Below are 19,879 nucleotides of genomic sequence, written 5' to 3' on the forward strand. Positions count from 1 at the left end.
TTCTGTCGTAGAAAAAGTAATATGTTTACTTTGCTCAACGGTTCAATTAGGAGTATTTAAAAACATTAATTGCCACGCTGAATAACGTATTATTATTATTATTATTATTATTATTGACCACTAAGTATGTGTTTCTATAATTCTTCTGTACGTGCATTAACATTGATATTTTTAGATCTTCTCCCTAGAAGGATAAAATTATTAGGTTTTATCTCAATTTTAATCTTCTTAATCTTTAGATGAGGGTAACTATTTATTATTTATTCATTTAATAATAATATTGTAAAAAAACTGATTCAATATTATGTGCCAACGAACTGTTAAACGCCAGGAATTGACATGTCTTAAATCATAACCAGGAAGAGAAAGATGAGATAAATAAATGTAAAGAAATCAGCTACTTAATGGGGTTTCAAATATCTCATGCTCTAAAGCCTTTTAACAGAACAGAATTTCTCAAAAGAGAAATGATTAAAACAGCTTAAATAACTTGTCCATAAGAAGTGTTTAATTTTGAAAAACTACGAATTTCTCGACCAAGTATCGAGAGAAGAATTTAGAAAATTCCTGATTATATTCAAGACAAAGGTTAAAAAAAGAAGCAAGAAATACCGTATATTATTCACTGGCTCTTGAAGACAGCAGTGACGTTACTGATACAGCAAAGCTTGAGATTTTTATCCGCGGGATTGATCAAGATGTTAGTACAGGAACCACCACTGGTTGTAGTTTTCATGCCAAGTACCTCTCCCCCGTCTGCTTACTTCTTAGGCTGTCTGTAGCATGTAATCACTGCAGCTAGAGGTTTGTTCACCGCTGGTTTAGAATTATAGTAAAATTGTATTTCCCAATGGAAAATAAAAACTGTTAGACACTGAATATGAACAAAATCCGTCCAACAGTTCAGTAGAAATTGTTACAGACAGACTGACAGACCCTTTTTCTATATTACAGATGCTGCAGCGTGTAGTTCCACGGAAATCTCTTTAGGTATACTTCGTACAGTGAGAAATTATTAAAAACATACTTTGATTTCATTCTTATCAAATTCATCGCAAGTTCGTAACAGTAAGGATATTTAGCCAGTGCGGATCTTACCTGCTTCCGAAACTGAAGGCCGGCGCCCGACCGCGTTTCGAGTCAGGCACTGTTGAACCTCCTGCAAGAACGAAATTACACAAAATTAAACTAAAATATTCATACACCTCACTAACTGGGGTAATTAATCAAAGGTAATAACACAAGAAAATTCCCTTTATGCAAGATAATTGAAAACCTAGCGTGATATTTAATAAGACTATTCCACAAATACAATAATATGATGCGTCATAAAAAATATGATTCCCGAAGAATAGGGCCTACCGAACCGTGCCACGGCCTCTCAACCCTCTACTGCATAGTATTGCCTCAAAGCAACACACTACTTTTTATTTTTTTATTTTTTCTGTGTGATGTTTATATGCATTCTGTTGCTCTGAGGTAACGATCTGAAGTTAGCAACGAAGACAGAGTAGAAGAAAATTTAAGAAGTTGGTATCTCTGAGCCTATGGCGCCAATAAAACAGCTGACCGTTATTTGAGGAAAAATAACTCATGCAGTATTAACATGCCGCAGCGTGACACGTCATTGTTGTTGTTGTTGTTGTTTTCTAATGCCAGGCGTTTGACAATAAAGTCATTTGATCTCTTGCACTCCAATATTTTTCAAAGATGTTATCATGACCAGCCACTGAAGCACAGATTTTGAGGTGTTCCGAATCCATTTCTTGACAATCATTGACACGTCATTGTGGGTGGACAATTAGACCACGACGCTGCGGAGCGGGACTACGGACTCATTCTCTTACTCGATTATCAATTCATTCCCTCATTAGTGAATAGTTAATTCTTAACTATCATTTATTAATTCATTCGCTCATTAGTTTAACAGTTCATTCGCATTCGCTCGCTTGTCAACTCATTCTCATTCGTTCGCTTGTAAACTCATTCGCATTCGCTCGTTTATCAATACATTTGCACTCGTTCGCTGATTAACTCATTCACTCATTAGTTTAACAGTTCATTCTCATTCACTCGCTTGTCAACTCATTCGCATTCGCTCGTTTATCAACACATTTGCACTCGTTCGCTTATTAACTCATTCACTCATTAGTTTAACAGTTCATTCTCATTCGCTCGCTTGTCAACTCATTCGCATTCGCTCGTTTATCAACATATTTGCACTCGTTCGCTTATTAACTCATTCAATCATTAGTTTAACAGTTCATTCTCATTCGCTCGCTTGTCAACTCATTCGCATTCGCTCGTTTATCAACACATTTGCACTCGTTCGCTTATTAACTCATTCACTCATTAGTTTAACAGTTCATTCTCATTCGCTCGCTTGTCAACTCATTCGCATTCGCTCGTTTATCAACATATTTGCACTCGTTCGCTTATTAACTCATTCACTCATTAGTTTAACAGTTCATTCTCATTCGCTCGCTTGTCAACTCATTCGCATTCGCTCGTTTATCAACACATTTGCACTCGTTCGCTTATTAACTCATTCAATCATTAGTTTAACAGTTCATTCTCATTCGCTCGCTTGTCAACTCATTCGCATTCGCTCGTTTATCAACACATTTGCACTCGTTCGCTGATTAACTCATTCACTCATTAGTTTAACAGTTCATTCTCATTCGCTCGCTTGTAAACTCATTCGCATTCGCTCGTTTATCAACACATTTGCACTCGTTCGCTGATTAACTCATTCACTCATTAGTTTAACAGTTCATTCTCATTCACTCGCTTGTCAACTCATTCGCATTCGCTCGTTTATCAACACATTTGCACTCGTTCGCTGATTAACTCATTCACTCATTAGTTTAACAGTTCATTCTCATTCGCTCGCTTGTCAACTCATTCGCATTCGCTCGTTTATCAACACATTTGCACTCGTTTGCTTATTGACTCATTCACTCATTAGTTTAACAGTTCATTCGCATTCGCTCGCTTGTCAACTCATTCGCATTCGCTCGTTTATCAACACATTTGCACTCGTTTGCTTATTGACTCATTCACTCATTAGTTTAACAGTTCATTCGTATTCTCTCGCTTGTCAACTCATTCGCATTCGCTCGTTTATCAACACATTTGCACTCATTTGCTTATTGACTCATTCACTCATTAGTTTAACAGTTCATTCGCATTCTCTCGCTTGTCAACTCATTCGCATTCGCTCGTTTATCAACACATTTGCACTCATTTGCTTATTGACTCATTCACTCATTAGTTTAACAGTTCATTCGTATTCTCTCGCTTGTCAACTCATTCGAATTCGCTCGTTTATCAACACATTTGCACTCGTTCGCTTATTAACTCATTCACTCATTAGTTTAACAGTTCATTCGCATTCTCTCGCTTGTCAACTCATTCGCATTCGCTCGCTTGTCAACTCATTCGCATTCGCTCGTTTATCAACACATTTGCACTCGCTCGTTTATTAACTCATACACTCGTCCGTCATTAACTCTTACACTCGTACGTTAACTCTTTCACTCGTATGTCAATAACTCTTACACTCGTCCGTCATTAACTCTTAAACTAGTCCGTTATTAACTCTTACACTCGTCCGTTATTAATTCTTACACTCGTCCGTCATTAACTCTTACTCTCGTCCGTCATTAACTCTTACTCTCGTCCGTCATTAACTTTACACTCGTCCGTCATTAACTTTACACTCGTCCGTCATTAACTTTACACTCGTCCGTCATTAACTTTACACTCGTCCGTCATTAACTCTTGCACTAGTCCGTCATTAACTCTTACACTAGTCCGTCAGTAACTCTTACACTCGTCCGTTCTTAACTCTTACACTCGTCCGTTCTTAAGTCTTACACTCGTCCGTCATTAACTCTTACACTCGTCCGTCATTAACTTTACACTCGTCCGTCATTAACTCTTACACTAGTCCGTCATTAACTCTTACACTCGTCCGTTATTAACTCTTACACTCGTCCGTTCTTAAGTCTTACACTCGTCCGTCATTAACTCTTACACTCGTCCGTCTTTAACTTTTACACTCGTCCGTTATTAACTCTTACACTCGTCCGTTCTTAAGTCTTACACTCGTCCGTCATTAACTCTTACACTCGTCCGTCATTAACTCTTACACTCGTCCGTTATTAACTCTTACACTCGTCCGTTCTTAAGTCTTACACTCGTCCGTCATTAACTCTTACACTCGTCCGTCTTTAACTTTTACACTCGTCCGTTATTAACTCTTACACTCGTCCGTTCTTAAGTCTTACACTCGTCCGTCATTAACTCTTACACTCGTCCGTCATTAACTCTTACACTCGTCCGTCTTTAACTTTTACACTCGTCCGTTATTAACTCTTACACTCGTCCGTTCTTAAGTCTTACACTCGTCCGTCATTAACTCTCACACTCGTCCGTCATTAACTTTTACACTCATCCGTTATTAACTCTTACACTCGTCCGTTATTAACTCTTACACTTGTTCGTTCATAATTCATTCGGTCATTAGTTTAATATTATTTTTATTCATAACTCGTTTGACGTTCATAAATTAATTCTACTCATTAATATTTTACTTAATTATTCAGTCACTATTTATTGATTATCACTCACTCACTCATTAATTAAGTGTAAACAAGTGCAGTAGGCCTACAGTAAGTAATAACAACGCTCTCGAAGGCTGTGTGACATGTGAAGGGAGCGGCACAATGCTAGACCGAACCGAACCGAACACGCTGTGACCCACAATTACAATCAAACAATCATCACCACTACACGGATGCGGAGGTCAGCGACTCCACATTGGAAAACCAGTTCCTGGATTCGTTGATGACTCGAGGCGAGACGACTGCATCAAGGCCAGATGTGCGATGGGCACGAACTCCTGCCTCTCACGCGCGGAGATTAGCCCAACCAAGGACGACTACGCACGGGCTCAGGGGTGAGGCGAAACTCTACACCACACTGCCCGCTTCACAGCAGTCATCTGTTTAGATGAAAATAAAGTTATTATGGAAAACCGTCCTTTAAATTCTTCCTGAGCAATGAGCCATTCAAAAGTGCTACAAACGTTCAAAAGGCTGAACAAAAGAAAAAGAGGCTGAGAAAATAGGAGTCAGGAATAGTGATGACGTGTGATTTGAGGACCTGTGATATTGTCGCTGTGATGGGTCTGCCACTGGTTCCAACTGTGACTACAGTTCCAAAATCACAGTTCCGAGAAGTCACCATCTTTGTCCCCTATGTGATTCACAGCGTTGGCGACTGATGTACATATAAGTTATGTGACAGCTCCAGATTCCAGACAATTGCAAGTCAGAAGATTAACTTGAAGGACAATTCTTTGATCTTGAAGCTATTCACTGGCTTCATTCTTCTTAATCATTAGTAAACATTCTTGGACGAATATACGCCCTCGAACATCGCGATAACAGTTCAGAGAGTGTTTTACTTTCAGTATACAAGTCGCGCTAATCACTAGACCTCGGATTTTAGGTGAAATGTCTACTTTCTCTGTAGATATAAACTAAAATTAGTTAAATACAACCAACTCCAGATATAGTGACCATCTGCGGTCTTGCATATTTCGTTCACTATATATCCGAAGTGTCTGTCCCCTAACCTTAAATGACAGAAAGGAATGAAACTGTGAACAAGAAAATAAAATATTTCAGTTTTGTGGAATGGATTACACTGTATACTGTTACTCACAGCTGATTTACTTAAACTATGCTGTCGACCCAAGTTCGCTTGCGAAAGACCACGTTCAGTGTCACTTATAATATTCACCTTATCTTCCAAAGAAAACACTTTACGCTTCGGCATTTTTATACAGTACATTCACTGTTGGAACACTAGAAACAGACTGATCAGGTAAGAATGACAAATGCTGTTATGGTGTGACTGCGTACTCAGCCTTGGAATTTCCCGGGTCACTTAATGGAAACTGGGAGAGGGTTGATGGAGTTTGAAAGCCATCGAAATCTTACTTTCATTTATGCTCTGGACATAATGTCCGTCCCCTTTTAATAAAAGAAGGCAATTTCTTTTTCCGTTGTTTCGATGCTATCTATCATAATGGAAATGTTTCTGAGAGCAAAAGGCAACCATTTCACGGTGGAGGATTAGAAATAACAGTAGAGTAGTGTGCCTGAGAACAGAATGGCAACCCTTCGACGGTGGAGTGAGGCAAGGTCGTCACGCGTTGCCTAGATTTACAACACAGTTCATTGTCTAGGAATCACTACTCCTACCTTTATCCTTTGACTAAAGGAGTAAGATATTTAGAATGTTGTTCTCAACAGGTTCTTTCAATTTTATACAAGAAGGTCTGACTTCAAATAAGAATTTGTCAGGACACAAGGTTCTCTATAACCGAAGCGACGGTTCACTATAAACGGAAATATTAATGTATTTATTTTGAATAAATTTTATTCAGCTTCCTCCAAGTGAAGGCTGCCTAGAAGACAAGCTTTCCAACGAGTTAGGTTCACTATAGCCGAATGTTCGCTATATCCAGAGTTGACTGTGTCTTCACATTTTACATAAAATATGAACGCTTGAAAGCAGTTTTATGGTGACTAAAAATATCTCTTTTGCCCATTGAGATCTATTTTTAAGGTTTTAGATCCTAAAATAGCCTATTTATATCTGTTACGTATACAGGGTTTTAAAAATAACATTTACAGCGTTTCAGGGATGATAGAGGAAGTAAAAACAAACATCTGGTTTAAGTGACAAAACATTAGCAGATGCGCCGTTTTGCCGCCAGATGGCCTGAAGGATAGATGACTTGACTTCCGTCACAACACACACTGGTTAGTTCTGTTTGTGCACGACCATCTTGCAGGGCCTTATCTGTTGCCTAACAGTCTTGGTGGTTGTAATTATTTTGTTTTTCTACGCGACGTCCTACCAGAACTTTTAGAAAATATCCCATTGAACATCAGAGAACGAATATGGTTTCAGCATGACGGTGTCCCTCCACACTTTGATCGTCGTGTCAGGAACCACCTAAATGCTACATTCCCCGATCGTTGGATTGGCAGGGGTGGGCCAGTATCGTGGCCACCTCGATCACCGGACCTAACCCCACTGAATTTCTTTTAGTGAGGAGACGTGAAACGTTTTGTGTATGAGACACCGATCGATACGGCAGAAGAATTACATAGTTGCTCGCGTTGTTGAAGCTGCACATGTTATTAGAGAGAATGTTGGCCTTTTTGAGCGTTGCAGACGCTCCATAGTACGAAGGTACCAGTTGTGCAATGCCTTCAATGGACGGCAGTTTGAACACCACCTCTAAAACGACAATTGGTCTTGCTTTTTATGGATTATACTAACACTTACGCACACAATAAACGGCGCATCTGCCAAAGTTTTGTCACTTACAAAAGATATTTGCTTTTACCTACCCTGTTATCCCTGAAACGTTGTAAACGTTATTTTTTATCACTCCGTATAATTTTTAAATTTTCGTGTAGCAGTGAAAGAGAAAGTTTTGAATGTCATGGGGTGGGTATGGTTCAAATATCCTGTAATAATTCTGGTTGTAGGAATGAAGAAATTCCTGGAAAGTTCTGGTTTTGTTGAGCACTTGTGCAGATAGTAGGAATGTGATGAGTCGGGAGGCTGTAGTTCTTCTTTAAGAAATCAGCATGGCAAATATTGCTAGATTTAAATATGCATTCATTGCTTCGGTATCATTGGAATAATTTTTTTCGCTTATAAAATAGTTCTGTCTAAGAAAAGGCGAAGTTTCAAAATAGAAAATTAGAGAAAAATGTTATGTATTGCGGCGATCTCTTACGTCTTTGCGTGTATGAAGTCTTTTAGGCTTAAGCCCCAAATCTCGAAAATATAACTATAGTCCCGTCGCTCTAATTTCAGGCAGCCAATCACGTTGCAGGTCGGCTACATTTAAACGTGTGCGTCTTGTGATTCGCTGATAAAGATGTTAAGCATTTCCTAAGGCTGGATAAATACTTACAGTCTTACTAATAAACCGTGTATAGTTTTTATACGAGACTTATGCAGAGTTGAGACAGAAAACTTTACTAATAAAGCATGCATAAGCAATGGATGTATAAACAGCCTGTAACTATACAATGGGAATTGCTTTGCAGTAATTATATACACGAAACCCCTTGTTTAAGTGTTGTATATAGAGAAAAAATGGCCGTCCTTCAAACAGCTGTTCGTATCGACTGTCATTTTATGATGATTGTTGCCTTGTAACCACAGAAGAACATACCAAAGAGCACAAAATAATATTGCTGTAGCTTGTACTCTTTGATCAAAATATACTGTGGTCATCGATTAGAGCCAGTTGTACTATCGATACTTAACACGCCACACTAGAGCGCTCTACTGGATGCAATAGAGAACCTCAGATATTCTATTACCTTTCGTAACGAAGTAATGACGAAACTATGACGTAGCTGTGTAACAGTTATACTGTTATATACGACATATGTAGTGATTATTAGTAAGGAATTTACACACGACGTATAAACGAGCTACTCATTGTATAAGTATAAAACAGTTAAACGTCTGTATATAGAGTTTTTATTAGTAAGACCGTTAATATATAATCGCCCGCCATTTTGGCTCTTTCGTTGGCGTTCGCAGAAAGCACACGAGGACGTTATTTGCCGCTCAATTATTTGCTGAATTACAATGCGTTTGATTTATTATCATAGGAGCTACGATAATGTTTAACGGTGTGGCAAATAGATCCCTCGTCTGGTACCTCGGCAACGAAAGAACAAAAATGGCGAACGATACTACCTAGACTTTATAGAGCCTTGACTTCCGAAGACGTAAGCAAAGAGGAGGAGTCACGCCGGGAATAACAGCGTCGCGACTATAGTAGGTAACCGAAATGATTGTAGGTGTTTCCACTCACCTATCATGCTGGGCAATTGTACGCAAGCAGGCCCTGGGCTGGAATACTCTGCTGCTATGGGCCCTCGTCGCTTCGTTGGAGTCCACGGCTGTTGCTGGATGCCACCCATGATTCTTCTTCAGCTCTTGATGCAGCAGAAACGGTTTTCAAGTTACAGAGTTTCTGAACGGGCTTCAGAAATCTGAAACAAAGAAACATCGCCATTTAATTTAAAGATCAACATCGAAAATGAGAAACAGAAAAAAAAGAAAACAATTATTGCTACCGCAACGAAAGAACCGACTTCTGACATCCGTAACATCACTTCTACCGCTAGCCACATTGTCCAACCAGTAGGAACTGGGTTCGTTAGCCTTATTTCTGGAGCCACAAAGCATGAGAAGATTATGTTGCCACATACATCCTCAGCTTAGATATCGTATGTAATAGTATATTAAGTACAATACAAGATTGGAAAGTGTTTTTTTTTTTGCACGGTAGTGTGTTTTCTCGTCGTTACAGCAAACGACCGCCACGACTGAAAGTTTGGAGAATACAAGCGAGTGAAAACAAATCAGTTCATGTTACTTTCGGAACCAGAACTGAAAACTGTCCTCCTGTAACACTTTACAACGAAGAACTTCCCGAAGCAGACGATGTTAAATATTTAGATATGCATTTAGATCGCCCATTAACATGGCGTAAACATATTGAAACTAAACGTAAAGAATTAAATTTTAAAACATCAAAAATCTATTGGTTATTGGGACCTAAATCAAAACTGTCATTAGAAAATATACTTCTTGTTTATAAAGTCATACTAAAACCGATCTGGACATACGGCATCCAACTGTGGAGAACTGCTAGCAACTCAAACATTGAAATACTGCAGAGGTATCAGTCTAAAACTTCACGTTCCATTGTCACTGCACCATGGTATGTACGTAATGATGTCATTCATCGTGACCTCAACATTTCAACTGTGAAAGAAGAAATCAACATCCCAATCATCATGCATTAAATTTGCTGGATTATAGTGAAATAATAAGAAGACTTAAAAGGACCAATGCTCTTGACCTTCAATTCAATTTTAATACAGCTATTTGAAACAATGTTATTTTTCTTTTGGAGTGTTGTCATGGGATAACATCTCCACTTATGTCATATTATTTTATAATATTTACTTATTGTCTCTTGTAGACAGATTGTAAATGTGGCATGTGTTAATAGTACATTATGCAACGAGCCTATAATGATAGTAATTAAGACGCGAGGATGTTTATGAAACGAGCGCAAGCGATATCTACTTGAAGGATTTAGTGAAGAACTATTTTCAGAATATGGGAGGAGTGATAGTAAGAGAAAGAAGAATAAAGTGTATAAGATTTGCTGATGATATGGTGTTGTTAGCAGAAGAGGAGATGAGCGATATGCTACTGGAGCTAAATGACAGCTGTGAGCAGTATGGGATGAAGATACTTAAACGCCAACAAGACGAAGAGAATGGTCATAGGAAGAAAAGTAAACAAGGTAAACTTTCGAATTATAAATGAGGCAGTAGAGCAAGTGGACGGCTTCAAATACTTGGGGTGTACTATAAGCAGTAACATGAGCCATTGCCAAGAAGTCAAAAGGAGAATAGCAATGGGCAAGGAAGCTTTTAACAGAAGAGACTAGTGAAGTGCTTTGTGTGGTGCGTAGCATTACATAGGGCAGAAACATGGACATTACAACAAAGTGAAGAGAAGCGACTAGAAGCATTTGAAATGTGGATATGGAGAAGAATGGAACGTGTGAAATGGACAGACAGAATAAGAAATGAAGCTGTGTTGGAAAGAGTGGGTGAAGAAAGAATGATGGTGAAACTGATCAGGAAGAGGAAAGGAAATTGGCTGGATCACTGGACGCCTACTGAAGGATGCACTGAAAGGAATAGTGAACGGGAGAAGAGTTCGGGACAGAAAAAGATATCAGATGACAGACGACATTAAGATATAAGGATCATATGCGGAGACTAAGAGGAAGGCAGCAAACAGGAAAGACTGGAGAATGCTGGATTTGCAGTGAAAGACCTGCCCTTGGGCAGAATACAATGAATGAATGAAATTACGTAGTATTTCTCCAGTGAAAGGATCCACTTTCGCATGTAAATAAATTTCCACTGAACACTGTCAGATTACAAAACTTTATCCGAGTTTCCGATAAATTTAACGTCCTGTTTTCTGGTTTAGTTCATCATTTCGAAACTTCGTAACCTGTCGCTGGTCGAAAATAAGTCTCCTGAGTGCAGTTTTTCAAACGACAGGAACCTGCTACATTTTTTTATGTCAATTTCTTGAGAGTGGACACCCCTTGTGCGTGACAGATTGATTACATTTTAATGCGCGGGCAAGATATGCTCCAGGTCCTGGATTAATGAAAATGGAAATTGTTCTAGCAACTTCACAAGGCCGATTTAAATAAACCTTGAATCTGTCAATTTTTATAAATGCGTTCGCTCGAGTTGTACGCCTACTGCGTAGAATGCAAGCAGTTCCACGAGGTATGAAAACATTACAGTTTATTTACGTAGAGTTATGTCAGCTAGTTTTAAGTGTCGCATGATTTGTGTAATCTTCAACAGTGTCAGAAAACTTACTGAATTTTCATTCACATTTTAGAAAATAATAATAATAATAATAATAATAATAATAATAATAATAATAATAATAATAATAATAATAATAATAATAATACCACCAACAATAATAATATATCACCTCTGTGGTGTAGGGGCCAGCATGCTTGTCTCTTACGCAGAGGGCCCGGGTTCGATTCCCGGTCGGGTTGAATTTTCTGGTTGAGGTTTTTCAGGGTTTTTCCTCAACCGTACGGCAAATACCAGGAAATTCGGGCCACGACATCCCTGAATATCACCGGCCTCATTCATCACCGAAATCATATTCATAACAAATCAGTAATACATATGAGCCGTTCAGAGCAAAAATGGTGTAAGTCAAAATTGGGTAATGAGGTTTAAAGGAAAAATTCTGTAAAATACAGCGCAAAGTAGCAATTAATATATCCTTCTTGCTATCCACTGACTATTAATAGTTTAAATAAACTGAATATTAATTGCTACTTTGCGCTGTATTTTACAGAATGTTTACTTTAACCCTCATTACTAGTGACCGGATTTTTATGTAATTACATATTATATTCCTTTCAACCTAACCGTATATAAATAACAAATCTTTGCAAATCTTGTAATTACCATTAAATATTAAAATTTGATACTACATATTTTTACATATTTACCCGCATTACATATTATGGCTTGGTATTACATAAATCCACATATTTAGGGGTTTTATTCATTTTTACTTCTCTAAGAGGAAAAAAAAATCTGCTGGCGAAGTTTACAGTTTGAAATACACACATTTAAAAAGCCTTTTTACCTACCCAAGAGAGGATATATTTCGAGACGAAACATAACATTCTTAGTTCCAGGAAATAATAAAGGCACTCACCTCATACAACCCACTGTAAATATGAGTGAACAAAAGGCAGCCTTTCTCATACAACTACCCTGTACTGTAAAAATCACTCAGAAAGTAGCGTTGCCTTCATGCGGTGGAGTGAGACGAGGACGACGTGATTTATCTCCAACTATAATGTTCTGAACACATCTTAACAAGCCGTTCCCATGCAATTTGTAACCTTACCCACCCTCTTCCTAATCCTTCCAGGGAAAACCCGTGTCAAGTCTGACATGAGCCGCAATAACGTAGCCGACTTTTGAAAAGGAGCTGAAGTAAAGGAACAAACTGGAAAGATGTTGAAAGATTAAAATAAATAGCTTTTCAGGTTATTGCTTGACCTCTTTACTTTAAATTTAGTAGACCTATACGGAAATGGGATTTTCCGAGCAATTAGAAAGTATGGTTCTCGGCTGGAATAATCCTACCCTTCTGAATGAGACAGGAATGTCACTTTTCAAACAACAGTTTGTAAATGCCTATAGTTTGAGATTTTAGTAGGTACTTTGTTTCTTACAGGGAGCAGCTAAAATGCATGTGTCCCACATCTCCTATTTTCTCCTAATCCAGTAAAGCGAAACAGTGCTTTCAGTACTGTTGTGTCATTCATTTCACTCAGTTCTCTAGTTTTAGTACTTAAAGCATGAAGTGCAGGTGAGTTTATCTACTACTTTTAACTAACTAAAATGGCCCCTGTATCTTCAACCCTAACGACAAAAATAAAATCATGGATTGCGATGAACGAAGTTTTCACTACAGATGGAAAAATAGTAATGTGTCAAGTATGCGGTAAAAATCGGGTGCTCTATGAAATCACAACTGGAGAGTCTTACCTATCCTATACCTGCCAGACATTGATATTAAATATTTTCATGATTTTACATATTTTGGTACATATTCAGCTTATTTTTCTTACATAAATATGTACATATTTCACACCTTGATATTACATAAAAATCCGGTCCCTACTCATTACCCATTTTTGACTTACACCACTTCTGCTCTGAACGGCTCATATGTATACAGTCGCCATCTAGTTCACAACAATAGAACCAATCTCAACAATAGTACACAGGCCTTCGGATTTCAACCAAAGATTAACTCGCGATATGACCAAAGATGTCAAAGCGAGTATAAATAACAGCGAGAAAAAATATAATAATAATAATAATAATAATAATAATAATAGTGATAATAATAATAATAATAATAATAATAATAATAATAATAATAATAATAATAATAATAGCAATAATATCGCGATATATACGTAGTTATCCTGAAGATCTCGAAATATCTGTGGACCGTATTATTTATTTGAAACATAATTTATATAACTTACAAGACAGTGTTACAAAAATTAGTAATAATTTCTGTACCTTAGCCTTCATATTGTTTTTGTAATGTTATTGTACTTAAATCTAAGACTGCAAAATCTGAAAGTTATTAAGCACACAATATGGCACAGCTAACGTACTCACGTAATGTATCATATCGTCAGTCCGATATAAACGATTATTAAGAATTTTGTTTGTAGAGATGCATCAGACCTCTTTCACGTAATCAGAAGACCAAATATGCAAGCACAATTAAATATTAAACAAACTGCTTTAGAAAACAGAAAATAGATTTAACGTTTTGAAATACTGCACAGAAATTTTGAAATAATAACCTAATACAGTACAGAGTTTGTTAAGTTTGTTAGATCTGTAAGCAAGCGACGATGTGCAGTTTCTGACATGGTGCATTGCTTTCTTTGCCCTCGCAAGTTATCTAGACATAGGAGGATGTCTAATGAGAAATGCAAATCTTCTTCAGACCACGTGGGTGAACTCGCTGACTGTTGAATATTCAACATCTTTCTTTCTTTCAATTTAAAATAAATTTCCCATGGCTGCCCTTGATTAGTAACGTTGACATGCCTATGTGATACAGAAATCTATGGAAGTTTCAGAGCCAACAACAGTGTTGAGAAATTTAAGAAAATTACACCAACTTTATATTATTTTATACTCGACCATGCCGAAATGTAGTAATTATACACCTGGTAGCAGTCCTTTAATGCATGTCATTAAAGTACAGGTGTTCAGCCAATGACAACTCAGCTTACAGGTGTTCAGCCAATGACAAGTCAGCTTTGTACCGTTATAAAACCGCAAGTATCGATTATTCTCGGATATGCAATCGAAAGAATAGCGAAAAGTCACGGAGGCTGGATATCCAATACTGTCGCAGAAGGTCATGTTCTGTTACTATAATAATTAGCGTTAATTGTAAATAATACTCAAATAAATTCAATTTGTCATCTCGTTTTTCAATGTCTAATTTAATTTCAATGTTATATCAAAGTTAATACTTAGATTACTCTGTAGGTTCTTATAGGCTTCCAAGGTCAATGTGGACATCTGTTCCTCGGAAAAAATCAATACTTTCGCGTCTGCGCATATCTCACACTTTACGAGGTATTGCTCAAGGTCAGTTAGATACAAATAAAATGAATAATTTCAAGTTAGAAATATGGTCGAGCATAAAAAGTCGTATGAAACTCGTCTATAATGGTAATTAAGAAGCTCGTATGAAAATTATGAAACTCGCTTGCGCTCGTTTCATAAACATCCATACTCGCTTCTTAATTACTATCATTATAGGCTCGTTGCATAATGTACTATTATGCTCGACCATGCCGAAATGTAGTAATTATACACCTGCTAGTAGCCCTTTAATGGACCTCATTAAAGTACACCTATTCATTAAAGTTCAGTTGTTCCACCAATCAGAAAACACCATTGTAGCAATATGAAAGCGCAAGTATCGATTATTCTCGGATATGCAATCGAAAGACAATTAGCGAAACGTCATGGAGGCTGGAAATCCAATACTGTCCAATGTTTTGTTACTATAATAATTAGCGTTAATTGTAAATAATATTCAAATAAATTCAATTTGTCATCTCGTTTTTCAATGTCTAAATCAATTTCAAGGTTATATCAAGATTAATGTTTATTTTACTCTCTAGATTATATCAAGGTCAATGACATTTGTTTCTCGGAAAAAATCAATACTTTCGCGTCTGTGCACATCTCACAATTTACGAGATATTGCACAAGGTCAGTTCCGCTGCCCAGTCAGATAAGAATAACATGGATACTTATGAATAATTTCAAGTTATAAATATGGTCGAGCATAAAAAGTCGTATGAAACTTTCCCATAATGGTAATTAAGACGCTCTTTTCATAAACATACTCGCGTCTTAATTACTACCATTATAGGCTTGTTTCATAATGTACTAATCCCAAATATTAAACATGGCGTGGGTTATTCAAATTTGATCTGGATTTCATTTATTTCTGGACAATACATTAACATATGAAATTCTGCGCTGTATCAGATATATACAGGCACATAGAATACATCGCCTACTTTCGGGAATGAAACTATGCTGTGTTGGTTTTTGAGCGATATCCCGAAATTAGTCCCAGAACACAATACATTTTTCCATCATGGTTCACTCAAAGTGTATCGTACGTATCTATTATCACTTTAAATATTGCGTAACTCTTGGATAAAAATCAAACGAGTGGTGGGACAGGACTGTAGCTGCTCTCGATGCCGAGATATTACTGAAAGGGGTCGCGCTGCACGGTTGATTTTATATGCAATTTCGGCGCGCTCATACCTGTAGCGAGGGGAGGTGGTGTCATTGGGAGTGGTTAATTTCGAAAAAAAAAAATCGTCATAAGAATATTATATTTCGCGTTTTATTGCTAATTAGTTGTGAGTTAATTGTAATCATTTCGTATAAATTGGAAAGCGATTTTTACGTAAAAAAATAACACTATATTACGTATAAAAGGTTACATACAACAATTTATTTTACATATTAAAATTAAACACAACTTTATAACACTGAGGTCCACACCTGTGGAGTAACGGTCAGCGCGTCTGGCCGCGAAACCAGGTGGCCCGGGTTCGAATCCCGGTCGGGGCAAGTTATCTGGTTGAGGTTTTTTCCGGGGTTTTCCCTCAACCCAATACGAGCAAATGCTGGGTAACTTTCAGTGCTGGTCCCCGGACTCATTTCACCGGCATTATCACCTTCATATCATTCAGACGCTAAATAACCTAGATGTTGATACAGCGTCGTAAAATAACCCAAGAAAAAAATATATATAACACTGAGAATAAAAACATTAATTGTATTACGTAACATCTGTTGTTTCTATTAATTTGTGGAATGAAAGCATAGCAGAAGTGACAATATTATTTTCTTTCATTTTGCACCTACAGTCACTAACATTTAAATTATATATTGAGAAAAAACTTTCTAAGTCAACAGATGAACAGTACTTACTGTACAACATTCATTAGAAAATATTTCACACCTTCTCATCAGATCATTTAATCAACCAATAATAATAATAATAATAATAATAATAATAATAATAATAATAATAATAATCACAATGATAAAATAATAATAACAATAACAATGATAAAATAATAATAATAATAATAATATTAACAATGATAAAATAATAACAATAATAATAACAGCATTAACAATGACTATTTCGTTTATATGACGTCATTCCATTTTCGGCCAATGAAGTGTAATGACATTTTTAATTCCAACCAATCACAGTCATACATCGCGATAATTTCTACAGTTCGATTTATCACTATCAATTTATCGCATGGTCGTTCTTTTGTTTAGTCAGTGTCGCCAACTGTTTCCACGTAAATCGATAAGCACGAATCCATTGTACTAAATAAAGTGGGAAATCCTACTTCCACATCTACATCTTCATCTTCTAATTCCATGTCCATCGTATCTAAAGAAAATTACACTCCTTCATAACAATTGTTCATTTAATTAATGTATTAATCAGGTTATTTGCAAGTATACTATAAAATGTTTAAATTAAATTATAATTTCAGCAGATAATGAAAACGTATTTCTGTTATAATAACAAGATAAAAGCGCAGTACATGTAACTAATATTTTTAAACATGTATTTCGCTTTTCTCAATTGGCATTACTGAATAACATTCAATTTCTTTATTGCAGTAATCGTTATTCATTTATTTCGAATTCACAATGTCTGAATAGGTTATGTATTCATAAATATACAATTACTAACATTTTGTGAGCGAATTTTAGGGATATATTATTTACACTTTTATTTCATTCACGAAATAGTCCTAATAAATGTCACTCGAGGTCTGAGATTTCCCAAATAAACCCACTCGCTTCGCTCGTGGATTTATCAGCAAATCTCAGACCTCTTGTGACATTACTATAGATAAATTATAACAATAATAATAATAATAATAATAAATAATAATAATACTTAGTAATAATAATAACAATAATATTAATAATAACATTAATAATAATAATAATAATAATAATAATAATAATAATAATAATAATAATAATAATAATTTTACAATTAGGGCCTTTGCGAATCATGAATTTGTAAAGTAAATGTATCAAATTTATTAAACTCTATGAAACAAGTTGTCAGTTTTAATGCATTTGGAGACAGAAGAAAGAGATTCAGAATAAACGTTGTAGAAATGATCGTGACTATCTCGTATCTTTCACAGGAACACGAAAGCTAATATTGTTTATGGAATATTAAAATGATAATCATAATATCAATAACAATAATATGCATAAAGGGTGGCAAGGGCTTAGACTGCAGGCACGTGCTGTTGTGTGAATTCCCGTACAGAAGAAAGGGGCGTGGAATTGGGTGCCAGGCACCGGGCGATGTGACCCACAAGTGAATCAATAAGTACAAAAACGAAAACACCATAAATATTCCTGTCAAAGTAAGAACTGCAAGGAGTATAAGAAGAACCTGGAACTGTCAAGCATGCGTCCGGATCCTTCAAAACGGGCAGCGCTCGAAGTCTATTACAAAAAATGGAACTACTTCCGAGTCACACCCGTCACGGTGAAAGCGAGTACGAAGGGTCGGTCGGAGGCCGCTCAGAAGGGCGACTAAAAAAAGAGGTTTTTGAAGGACGCTGATGGTAGTTAGAGGACTGCTTCGAGTGCTTAAAATTGGAGAATATTTTAAATCTTTGTATTTTTAATACTACTATAGACAATTAAATGAAACCTTGCCACAATACGAAGCAATTTAAGAATAATTAACGCATGCAGTGAAAGATAATTTTTTCACGAGCTTATTTATCAAAACATATTTTGTGCGAGATTGTGCGTATTTGCTTGTTTTCCACACAGAACCAATACGCGGCAAGTATGAAATACCACATTCAGTATTCCCAACGTAACACACATAACAATTTCCCTCTTCTTACCGCTTAAGCGCGACATTCATTTTACTGCTTTAGGCTTTTAACATATTATTTTTAGAGACGTTTAACATAGTAATAATTATAAATTGGAAACTTACCACTGCAATTTCACCTAAATTGCAATGTCAATTATTGTTTTTAAATATTTGCAAAAATTAAGTAAAGTCTACTACTCCACGAAACTTATGCATTCCTGATACAAGTAACATTAAGGAAGCCGTGAAAAAATCAACGAGATTCCAGATTCCGATGTTATTACTGCAATATGTTATATAAATAATATTGTTAAAATATTAAAATGAAAAATAAATCATTATATAACCTTACCGTTTGTTTTAAGTTCGCATTTATAGACTGGGGGAAAAAAGACAGACGTATATCACGGCCTGCTGGAGTATAGTAAACACAGAAAACATTTTACAGCAACAATGTTGAAGAAAGATATTTTGGTGTTCCGAAGTTGGGTCATTAAACAGAAACCAACATGGAGATTTCATTGCAACTAATTAGAAATTCGTCTTTCAGGTATGTAATAAACGATCTTCGCACAAAATAATGTACAATACACGAGCGGTATGTTTGTTTTCATGTTCTCGGAAATTAAAAAAGCTCAACTACGTTACGCTTTTTCAATCTTTTCCTCGACCATGAAAACGTCAACATACCGCTCTTGTAACGTATATTACTATTTCAACACAGAACTGCACGCATTATATTCTTCACCTAACATAATTAGGAACATTAAATCTATACATTTGAAATGATCAGGGCATGTAGAGCGTATGGGCGAATCCAAAAATGCATATAGAATGTTAGTTGGGAGGCCGAAGGGAAAAAGACTTTTGGGGTCACCGAGACGTAGATGGGAGGATAATATTAAAATGGATTTGATGGAGGTGGGATATGATGATAGAGACTGGATTAATCTTGCACAGAATAGGGACCGATGGCGGGCTTATGTGAGGGCGGCAATGAACCTGCGGGTTCCTTAAAAGCCATTTGTAAGTAAGTAAATAATATTTCTGACAAATTCCACGTAAAATGTGATTAAACACACAGATATTAGTTGCAGAAAAAATATCTTGTTCGGAAATCGTTAACTTTTTTGTAATACAATAAATT

At 36.5% G+C, this 19,879-nt stretch overlaps 1 protein-coding gene across 4 annotated transcripts in view; it reads right to left on the bottom strand.

Moving 5' to 3' along the window:
• LOC138698501 (uncharacterized) overlaps positions 1–19,879 on the bottom strand; it is a 149,443-nt gene that overhangs the window by 56,016 nt on the left and 73,548 nt on the right. For all 4 annotated transcript variants that reach the window (XR_011331882.1, XR_011331884.1, XR_011331883.1 and 1 more), the window contains exons 2-3: positions 8,930–9,110; positions 1,099–1,159 (exon numbers count right to left, since the gene is read on the bottom strand). Coding sequence is in view for 1 of the 4 variants with exons in the window: in XM_069824479.1 (XP_069680580.1) it covers positions 1,099–1,159; positions 8,930–9,038 (170 nt within the window). In the remaining 3 variants the exon portion in view is untranslated. The remainder of the gene's footprint in view (positions 1–1,098; positions 1,160–8,929; positions 9,111–19,879) is intronic.

Source organism: Periplaneta americana, chromosome 4 (assembly GCF_040183065.1).
Source record: "Periplaneta americana isolate PAMFEO1 chromosome 4, P.americana_PAMFEO1_priV1, whole genome shotgun sequence".
Lineage (NCBI taxonomy): Eukaryota > Metazoa > Arthropoda > Insecta > Blattodea > Blattidae > Periplaneta > Periplaneta americana.